This window comes from Drosophila guanche, unplaced genomic scaffold, assembly GCF_900245975.1.
Source record: "Drosophila guanche unplaced genomic scaffold, DGUA_6, whole genome shotgun sequence".
NCBI lineage: Eukaryota > Metazoa > Arthropoda > Insecta > Diptera > Drosophilidae > Drosophila > Drosophila guanche.
This window is the reverse complement of record NW_022995748.1, coordinates 2,349,425-2,360,794: the sequence shown is the minus strand read 5'-3', so window position 1 is coordinate 2,360,794 and position 11,370 is coordinate 2,349,425. Positions and strand designations below refer to the sequence as shown.

At 48.3% G+C, this 11,370-nt stretch overlaps 1 protein-coding gene across 1 annotated transcript; it reads right to left on the bottom strand.

The window, feature by feature from the left end:
* Window positions 1-7,074: 7,074 nt before the first annotated feature.
* Window positions 7,075-8,837, bottom strand: LOC117584144. Its single transcript, XM_034272904.1, has one exon. It carries the CDS (start codon window positions 8,720-8,722, stop codon window positions 7,292-7,294), a length of 1,431 nt encoding a protein of 476 aa, XP_034128795.1. The 5' UTR covers window positions 8,723-8,837; the 3' UTR covers window positions 7,075-7,291.
* Window positions 8,838-11,370: the final 2,533 nt, after the last annotated feature.

Below are 11,370 nucleotides of genomic sequence, written 5' to 3'. Positions count from 1 at the left end.
TTCCACAATTGTACAAATTTCGCAATTGAAATAAAGTTGCAGCCAAACGCACTTGGAGCCACAATGCATTGGAACTTTGTGGCGGAAGCGAGCCAAATTCAAATGAGTTTCAGACCCTGGCTCCTAGTTGTGTCTGCGATTATGTAATTTGGCAATTGTTTTGCCCCAGCAAATTAACACATTTCCCTGGGTTAATAATGGCACTGCCAGAAACCAGCCTAAACACTTATATTTCAAGCAGCAAAGGCCAGCAGCCACTTCTCTCAGTGCACCTATTAAGCTGCTGGTGGGCTGCGGGTACTTTCACCCACAATGCCAGACAATGGCCACACAAAAGTCGAACCTTTTGGTATCATATTTTTGGGTTTTTTTTCTGCTAAACAATGACCACACAAGAGCCGAGCTCACCTGCAAGCAGTTGTTGATGTAACAGAAGTGGCCATAACTTTGCTTCAAAACACTCGCAACATTCCGCTGTTAAATGCTAATGGAACTGGCAAGGAATGCGTCCCGAGCAAATCGATTAAATATCAAATCTACGTTGAAGACTAAGCAGAGGTTATTAAATCACTTACAAAATAGACGGACACTGGATGATATTTCGTTACGCTCTCTTGAACGCGGAACAATAATACTAATGCAGATGGGGTCCCCAGGGTGCCATCCAAACACGTGTAACTCCATAAATAATGTCATTTACGAGTACATGGCAGCCCCATCGCTACCGAAGGCACCACCCGCTCGACTTGGCCCCCGTGTGAGAAGGGCTAACCCCAAAATTAATATGCAATCGGCATAATTTATGCACAAAATGCTCAAATTTATTAACAGCGCAGAGGCGAACACGACGGAGCAGAAACTAAAACAGAGATCCAAGTTGCAGTTGGAGGAAGTTTCGATCATAACTCATGTGTCAGGCGGAGGGGTTGTACGGGAGCTGCTGGGTAGAGATTTAGCCTCAACACGTGAGCATTGTATTATTTATAAATAATAATTATGGCAGCCACATGCTGCGGTGCCAGGCAGCAGCCACTCGAATAAGTCGCAGCATCCGCGCGGTAGCTAGAAAGTGATTAGAGCTGCACGAACCAGCAAGGCAGGGGAAGGCTTTCAAATTTGCTTCTCAGGACTGTCACCTTTCGAATGAAGCTGACTTTCCCCTATTGCCTTCTTATTTATGAAATATCCAATCAATTGGCATTCGTTTTCAACACACTGAGGCGACCATGGGAAACTCCTAATCACCTCGAATCGTCCCTCTGGTGGTGGGTGCACAAGATAAATGAGAAGTTCCAGTTGGAAGCGCTTAACATGAACATGGGACATCTAATTGGAGGTGTTCTGATCAACCCATCGAGAATGTTCTTGAGCTGCATCAATATCAGAGAATTTTAGTAAAAGAACGCTATATAAAAGCGGATTACTGATTCCTACACACCACCAATAGCTGGAGGATTTCCAGTTATATTTTTACTTCATTCTAAAAGGTAAAGCCTGCCAAAAAATATTCCAGAAATATGAGAAACACAGGTCATAATTTAATGACTAATGGCAACTAAAAATTCAGCTAAATTACGAACATTTTTAATTGAATTTCTGGTTCCTTAGTGCGCCTGAATGTACACATGTTGCTGTAACTATTCAATATCCTGTCAACTTGCCTCACATTCGGCACTTTCTGACATTCGTTAGACATTCATTCGTCAACTTGGCCAGCAAAGCCACAAATTGCAATTTGAAACTGGAGCCAGATATTTGGCAAATGGCAAATGGCAAATGAAAACATCAATTCAGAGGTATTTATGCAGCATGAAAAAGTGCGTGTCGTGTGTGGAAAATCAAATGTAAAATGTAAAATCAAGTAATGTTTGGTTGGGGCGCTTTGGGACTTGGCGAGCATTTGGCGTGACATTTCAATTAAAATGCTAATTTGCTTGCAAAATATCTCGGGAGGGTTTAAAATTGGCTGCCGGCAAGACTATTTAGTAAGGTAAATTACTTTATTAGAGTCGACCGTGGGCTGTCAAGGCGTGCCCAGAGCCAGAGCTAGAGCCGGAGCTGGAGCCTGGGCAAGTGCATTAATCAAGTCCCCACACACACACGGACACGCATAACCCACTCTTTGGAGCTGGGAGCATGTGGTGATTCCGATACGATGCTCTGGCACTCACGCCCTGGCACTCGTGACTTTTCTAAGCTAATTTATCATTTTCATTTTTTGTTCGAGAAGAGAAACCCAAAATGAATGCACTTTCTCCGGCATGGCATCCCATTCGGTTCTGTAAATCAGTTTCCCATCTCTCTCGCTACGCGACGGAAGTACTCCCGTGGAAGTGCTGGCAGGATCGTCAGACAGGCAGGCAGCCCTTCACCTTCCCACAGCAATGCACTTCGCGCGGCACTTTGCCGCACTTAATTGTGACACGTGATGGGAAATGGGGAAATGCCTAAACAGTTGCACAAAGGCACACAAACACATGCGAGTATCTCTAGCCATGGAAAGCTGACAATTAATCTCAACCGATCCACGGCTCGATGCGGCGCACTTTCAATTGGCTGCACAGAGGTTGGGCCCGGGCTTCGCATTGGAATTGGGATTGGAGAAAACTATTTTCAATCTCCCAGTCGCTCACTCAAGACGGAACGGGACGGAACGGAACGAAACGGAACGGAACGGGCATGTGGGTGGCAGAACATGCGAGGCAATTAAGGTCGTCGTCGCTGGGTTTTGCTTCTCTTTCGCCAACTGTAAATATGCCATGCATTATGCATGGATCACAGGGATAACGGGATTTGAGCCTTTAAGCAGTGCCTAAGCAGTGCAAGCAGTGGATCAAGTTTCGTAGGCACAATAACTATAAATGTATTTAAATTAATTTTGCAATGTAAATTCGAATTTCGTTTCTGAAATTATTGAAACAACGAACCTGCCATGGCCTCATCAAATAATTCTCATCTCATTTCAATGCCAGCTCGGGGGAAAAATCAGTTACTCCTCCATGGTACAAGTGATTGTTTCGAGTATTTTGTAAGCAATCATCCCACTGCCCCCTTGAGTGTTGTGCGTGATTCGAATCTTCGCAATGCATCAGAAAATCTAGTGGAAACCTGTTACGGCCTCAGCAAAATCCTCATTAGAATCCAATGCCAGCTCGGGGGACACGCTCAGCAGCGGTGCATATAAAAATTAATCAGGCAAGCAGGCAAAAAGTCCCCGCCATGGAGCGACAAATTAACCAAACGAGACCGAAAACGGAGGCAGAACAAGCAATAAAATCAAGCCCAGACACAGCACCAAAGCTGCCACAACAATGCCAAAAGTTGCAAATGCAAGCAGCGGGACAGCGGGACAGCGGGACAGCGGGACAGGGGGACAGTGGGACAGACGGAGACGAAACAAATCTCCCCAGCGACAAAGCAAATGAGACCCACTGCGCTCCGAAGGAGTAGGAGGCCAATGGGACAGCTAACCGAAACCGGCCACCAGCCTGAAGTTGAAGCTGCAGTGCCAGTCGCTGGCGAAGTTGTAGTTGGAGCTGAACCGAGCACCGCGCTCTTGCAACATGTCAAAATAAATCAATTGATTGATCTTGTTTTATTTATGTCCAATTCAATTTCGATCAATGAGCAGCGCACACGAATGCAGCATGTTAAGCGGGGCGCACCGGGCAGTCTACCCCAGAGGGGTAGAAGAGGGTAGCCAACTGGCGCCCAGGACTGCAGGACTGCAGGGCGCGTGCGTGCGTGTTATTATGAGGCACAGAAAAAGGGCTCAATGTGGTAGGAAGAATTCTGAAATTAACAGTTCCGGAGAGATTCCTTCGAGAGACTTAAATCAGATCAAAGATCAAACTTTGAAGCGCTATTAAATTTATTCTTCATTTAGCATAAAATGGCAAACGGGGACTATTTTGCCTCATTTCTAGGCAGCCAGTTTGCGCTTTGACCTCATTCAAAATGAAAAATATTTAGCTACTGTTTGTTGTTCGACTCGCAGAAGTATAACCATGCAAATTTCACCTGCGTCGCAGACTTGTAAGATTTTGGGTCTGCATATTTTCTCATATCATATGCAGAAGGCTATTAAATATGTGCATGCTATGGAAATGTGGAGATGTGTGCGAGAAGGAGTTTTGTTGAGCATTGTGGACATCGAGCGGAGATAGATAGATTGATGGAAAATTATTTAAATTAACCATGAATAATGGTACAAGAAATGTACATGTTCAAAGAATGCTTCAACTAATTCTTTGCTCTTTGAATTGACTTCCAAATGGCTGGTAGGGTAGCCATTTGGTCTCCAGTGCTTAGACTGATGCTAGGTGAAGTCTTAGACCCATTCAGCATTCATAACAACAAAAAGTCAGACAGCGAACAAAAAAACGGCAAAAGTGCAATTGCATTTTTTTGCATTTCATTCGAGCAAAAGATCAATAAAAATCAAATAATCCCAAGAAAACTTGCTGCGCCTGGGGGGATCAATCACATTTATGCTAATTAAAGTTACATAATATGGAGGGGTACGGTATCGCCCGGCGTATGCCTTGACAAATTCAATTCGAATTTTGTTTTGACAAATTTCGTGTGTGCAGAAAACCGAAATATGTTAAATGCTTAGATAAGAGCGAGCCAGATACAAGATATACAGACAGACAATGTACTTGGCATGCAGATACAACATACAGACAACAGAATGAAATGTGGAAAGAGCTGAAATGCATCGAGATCGAGATCGAGATCGAGCTACGACTGCATTGTGGCACAATGAACGGCTGTTTTGTGGTTCTTGCACTTTCACTATATTAAAATGCATGCCACCTACATTTGTGTTGCTCGCTTTTCTCGCCAAGCAGCGGCAGTTCAGTGCCCACCGGCCAGATGTCGGAGATGTCGGGGCAGGAATCCGTTAATGCCCCGTGCATGCTGCATAAAGCAGAAGGGAAATTGTTACGGGAAGACGATCAACGCTGCCGATGTCGATGCCGATGCGGATGCTTGAGCCATTGTTCTACTGCTGAATTGCAAATCGAGCTCATAGTTCTCGCTCCCCTCTGCCGCTCTCCTTGGAGGCTGCAATTTGCCGTTTGTTGGGGCAGGCAGGCAGGCAGGCAACAGCAAGAACAGTTCTTATTGTGATATTTCGCTGGTTTCCAGTTCAATCAACTCGAATGGTCAACGACTCTCGGGCTGGACACACGTGGGTGTGGAGCGTGGAGAGTGGAGACACTCGTTGTCGTGGCCTTGTCGCTCCTCTGCTCCAGGTTGAATGTACCGTTGTGTCTTTGAACTCTGCCTGTCTTCTGGCTGCCTTCTGGCGAACCATCTTCCAGGGCTATGGCATAATGCCCATCGTCGTCCCCAGACACTCAGACGACGCCGATGAATGAGACAACGAACCGCGCCAGCTCTGGGAGCTCCAGCGAGCGCAGGAACCCAGCGAAGAGGAATAAAATAATAAATAAATACCAGCAGAAGCCGAAATATACCTGACTCGATCTTCGCATGCAAATCTCGAAAGTTCTCTCGACTCTCGAGAGTAATTAACATTACAAATTTGTCCAGCAAAAGGAAGAGCTTCTTCTGGCTCCCGCAATTAGCATCGCGCAGCTCTTTCGGGCGGGGCAGGGAACTGAAGCTGAGGCTGAAGCTGATGCTGAGGCTGAGGCTGGGGCTGATATATGCATAAAGACGGAGACGTGACTTGAATGGGAGCGAACTGATGACAAAATCCTTGATCACATCGTTCATTGATCTCCGTTGATGCAGCTCTCGCGATGCTGTTGCCAAGTCAAACACAAATTGGTGGCTGGGATGCACCACTCGTAAGTGGAACAGCGATTAGTTAGTTATGGCAACGACAGACACTAGAAGTTTGGGTTACTTTACTTACAGCAAGTACTCTGATGGCATCTTTCCCAGCGAGGTGCCTGGCTGCCATATATTTTCATTATGTGCGACACAGAAAGTCGTGTGTTTATTTCAACACAAGTGGATTTGAATAATAAAATGTGTCTAATTTGGTGCCCACTCGAGGCGGCACAAAACCTGATTGCCACTGGCTCCTGGGATGTGGACTTTCCATGGGCCTTCCAGCCTTCCAGCCTTCCAGCCTTCTTCGTGGTACGTGCGAGGCGTCAATGCTTCATTTTCACTGTCATCTTAAGTTGATTGCAAGTTACGATCGTGTTGACACCCTACCGGTACCTGTCTCTCTCTCTCTCTCTCTCTCTCTCTCACTCTCTCTGGTGCATTTTGCATTGGTAACGGTAATTGCCGGTGTGCATGCGTGTGCCGGGGTTAAGTCCATGCTCCAGGCATGTGCGGGCGGCTTATTAATCAGAGCTCTTGGACGTTGCACAACACTGCGAGCATGATTCACGCTTAATTGGCTTCAACATCCACAGGCCACAGCTGTACTCGTACTCGGACTCGTGTGCCGTGCAAATCTCACCCAAGTTGTCAATTTCATAGACAACACATTTCAATCAAACTTCGCCGTGCCATAAATAAGCCGCCAAGTGGACGGACAGATCCCAAAACCTGGCTCCACTCCAATCTGCTCCGCCTAAGTCTTACACATTGTATTTGTGACTGGGACTGGAGTAGCTGCTGCGCACGCCCAACGTTCACATTTTTCCACATGAAATTATGAAGTTACTCTGGCAATTAATACGCATGAGCCGCGCTCCACATCCAGCTCCAGCTCCAGCTCCTGCTCTGCGGCGGGTGCTGTCATCCGTCTCCGTCTCCGTTTCGCATGTCAATTTGATGGCAATTAAGTTTACTCTAGCTTTGTTTTAATAATAAATTTAATGAGCTGCCAAAAATGGTTGCAAATTTACGTGGCAATTAGCGGGCTAAACGACGACAGCCACTGATGGCGACACTTGGCCAAAGAGATCGTGTGGCCGGCTTTGCTAATGAGCGCTACGAGTTTTGTGCCCCTATCGTTTCCCTATCTATCTTTGCCAGCAACGAGGCTTGTCCGAGCCAGGTCGAGGGTGTGGCGGCCAGCTTTTGGACCAAACTGGCAGCCAAAGGCAGGCCACAAGGTGAGTTTAAAGTTAGAGCTACTCTAGGTGTTACGTTTATATTTATTTCTAACATATTACCCTTTTGCAAGTACAGGTAAAGGGTGCCAAATAATTGTGTGTGTTTTGTGTGTAAATATCGCAGATAAGTTGACAAGTATCTAAGTTCCAGCAAAGATTTGTGTAGGTGTGTGGTGCTGCCTGCGGAGTGTAGTTTGAGTGTGTGTTGCCCAGCGCGGAAGTGTCATCTGTGGGTGGGCCTACATCTGTGGATGGTAGCCGTATTTCTCGAACAATTCCTCCTTGGAGAGCGTGCGCTCTATTTGGTCGGGATCCAGGTAAAAGTAGCGACGCTGAATCACCCATTGCAACTTGTTGAAGAAATTGTACTCGCCGGACTCCTGGAAGCCGAGGTAAACGTAGTTGGGATTATCCGCCTGCCGACGTAGCCACAGGCACTCGGACATGTGGTAGCGCCAATTGCGATCGGCCAGCTCGGCGGCCGACAGCATCTGCAGCATGTCGCCGGGGCAGTTGTAGAAGTAGAAGAACAGCAGCTCCTCCTGCATCTGCGACATTTTGGGCTGATCCAGGCCGAGTCGGCTGGCCATTTGACGTGTCGGTGGCACATTGAAGCTGCCGTCATTGAGGCCACAGTAAAAGCCCTGGAATGGCCCAGCAAAGGCTGAGTACAGGTTGCGGGCGCTGGCGTCAGGGAAGTGATTCCCCATGCTCATTAGATCGTCTTCGCCATAGATCATGGGTATAATATCGGGATCGTCTTGGGCTACGCCCAGCCTTCCAGCCAGTCCCAACAGGCCGTAGACTCCGGCCATACCGGCTCCATGGGGCGCAGAGTTTCTGGCTGGCAGCTCGCGTTCAAAGTTCACACCGCCCACGGGAAAGCCCGTGGTGTGTGTCTTGAGGGAGACGCGTATCTTGGTCCCCTCGCCACCGCCTGGGGCAGCTGGAGCCAGCTGACGATGGGAACCTTTCATGGCGCGTTGTCGCACTCCCTCCTGCATGAACTGTTTGGAAAATATGACGCTGACTTCACAGAGCAGCTCCGACGCTACGGGTTCGGGCACACGGCTGGCGCTTACGGGGAAGTAGTCGGAGGAATATCCATTGAGTTCGAAGGAGGAGCTGAGGGGGCTGCTGGAGTCACGCTCCTCTAGAGCTGCCTTGGGCGACTCCTCCTTGAGCTCGCAATTATTGGGTTCAGCCTCTGGCTCGCTGGCCAAAGACGCTTCCTCTGCTGAAGAAATCAGACTGTACACGGATTTGGGTTCATCTGCCACCAAATCGTCCTCAGAGGTCTTCTCAGTGGGGGACGAGGCTATGTTCGGGGTCTGCGGAATGTTTACTACGAGCTCCTCGTCGTCGCTGATCATGCTCGTCCAGTCGTCGGGCACAGAGGAGGCCGATGCGCGCCGCCCGCCCGGCAGTGCCGGAAAGTCCTCGCGGAAAAAGCTGAACTCTGGTGGCGAGTCTTCCGGCGGTTGCTCGGCCGTTGCATGCTTGCCCAGGGGCATATTCTTCACCACATCCACATAGAGAACGGAACCCTTCACACTCGCTTCGGAGTGCACCAGCTTCGGCAGCGACTTCGTTTTCAGTTCCTCATTTGATGGCACACCGGCGGCGGCGGCTGCGGCACGAATGGCCCGGGCATTGTGACGGTTGTTCATGGTGGGCGATAGAGAAAACGTTTTGCGGATTGCCAAATGACTGAGAAAATTTCGATGACGAGCAGCGAACAGAAAACGTATGTTTTCCCAGATAAAAAACTATAATTCACAGCAGCAAATTCTCGCACTGACAGTTCAGTGTCACAAACGCAAAAGCCCAGCAAACGGCACACTTTGCAACACTGGCAGGAGCAAGAGGTTCGGGCTGCTGATTTGCCAGCCCTGGTGGAAATTGACTTTGAAATTGTTTGATAATAAATGAACATGTGCTGCAGGAGGATGCCTGTCGCTGTGTGGGTGCTGAGGAAATTGCCATAAACCAATTTAAAAGCCAGAGCCATAAATTTGCCACAGCCAAATCCACCTGCAGCTGGAGTCGAAGAGCGCTTCGCGGGTCCATCTGCGAGTGCAAAAACTGGTCAGGGAGTATAGCCCATTAACTTAAAGTGACACCAGAGTAACATAAATCTCCTCTTTTGCCAGTTGCTGCACTTAGAGGCAAATGTCTGGAAATTGACAAAAGAAACGCCGCAGCGGAGGTGTCCGGCAAGGCGTTGGCTTTGTGCGCTAATAGCCTAAGAGCCCAAGAGGACCTGCCCACCACGTCCCCAGGTTGAGTCATTTGCCTGCACTGGCGAAAATTTATGCGAGCGTCAAATTAACGAACTTGTCCAGGGTAGAGGAGCCTGCCCCGAGAGCCGAACTGAACACCGCTCTATGACAGTCACAACAGTCGGAAAATCAGGTGTAGGTCCCGTCTGGGGGAAGCAAATTAACCACAAACAATATGAAAATACAATAATGTAAAATCTCAGAGCCAGCCGCAGGCCAAGAAAAATGATACACATAAAGCAGGCAGAGAGCCACAGACCAAGGCTCTGCTCTGTCCGCTCTGTCCGCTGTGTCCGCTGTGTCCGCTCTGTGTGCAGCTAACGAACGGACAAACGGGAATCCAAGTCATCACGAACTGAAGGCAGAAGCTGCTGTGGCTCCGAAGTCGTAGCTTCGGCCCCACAATAAATCATACTCATGTTGCCAGAGACACTGGCAAAGCCGCCAACTGCAGGCCCCATCGATGGGTCAGGCAATTGCTGAGCCGTTAAATTGCCATTGCCAGTCATTTGGGGTTCCTGGCCAAGGTCTAGGCCAGCGAGCATGGGACCAATAGGTGTTAACCAGCGCTGCTTATGCGCGGATCTTTAATTGGATGTCAGATATTTTTGCATTAAGCTCCAACTGCCACAAACGATGCTTCCCGCGTGTCACGCGGCCATCTCCAATGGCCTTCCTACTTCCTAGATTACTGCGTCCATTATTTTGTCCATCTATTTGCAGAGGGAACCTGTTCGTCTCCGTCAAGGCGTACATTATGGAAATTAGTATCGGCTTAAGTGACGCCCCGTCCGCCAGCTTACTCAAATGACCCGACCACGGCCCGGCTCCGCTGGATGCGTGTGTTGCCTTCGCTCCTAATGACCGTCGGGAGCGGCACTTGCACCTTCGCCTAAGACGGCGGATGAGTTTACGATCTCATTGGAACTGTGGTGCTGTTGGTGCTGGTGGTGCTGGTGGTGCCACGCGGGCCATTAGTTGAAGCGTTCAGCGTAATGGCCACATGTTTATGGCGTTCTTTGCAGCTTTAAAAATTATGCACAATAAGGCGTATATCACTCTTGGGATTTCTGCCATCCTTGTGGGCGTTCGCCGAGTCAAGGTTAAGTCGGGTTGTGTTTTTCTTTCCTTTTTCTTTAACGTGCCTCAGGTTACAGCACTAAGTTTGTAAGCATTGGACATTATTTTGTGAGCGTAGCAGCACTGCCAGATCATTCGGAATGGGCTCTAAACTTCAGTAAATCGAATAACACAAAGACAAGTTTTTGGCGTGGCTTAGGAGCTGTGCTTCAGGCTGCCCGAAAAGAGTGAAATTTGAACGCTTGATTAAAAATAGTCCGAATAATTTCAATATTTATTTATTATATACACTTTGTGCATGATTGATCGTGATTTCTCCCACAATCAGAGGGCAGCAGCAGACCCAAAGAGTCACGCACTGCCGGCAAGTGAATGGCAGGCGGCAGGAGCCGAGCCGCGACAGGTAGACCCCCTTGGGCCTACACTCTGAGCCAACGTAGGTGGCACTCTGGGACACATTTCAAAGCAGGCAGCCGGTGGCACATGGCAAGAGCGAGAGCGAGAGCGAGAGCGAGAGTCACCAAGCCGCGCCGTCACTAACTGGCCAAGTGTCAAACTTGCCAAATTGCAAACGAAGTTACGATGCAATCGCAGATTGGTTTATGCTGCCGTTTTGACCGCACTGCAATTATATTTATTTTACTTTTGCGCTGCTTTTTGGAGCTCCTTTTGGCTTGGCTTGGCTTGGCTTGGCTTAAACTTAATGAAATATTACGCGCACGTGTCAACGGTGCGATAAAATTTATTTACGCAGCATTGCGGGTCAAGTGAAAGCACATTTTTCGGCCCGTGCACAGACCTTCAAATTGAATTCACTCTGGGATATTTCGGGGCTCAATTGCAGCTCGAAATCGCAATCGTAATCGAAATCGAAACCTTAACCTGACTTAAAAATGGGCGTAGGGCAGTCGCATTGACATGCGGCCATATTTTAAATGTCAACAGGAACGAAACGT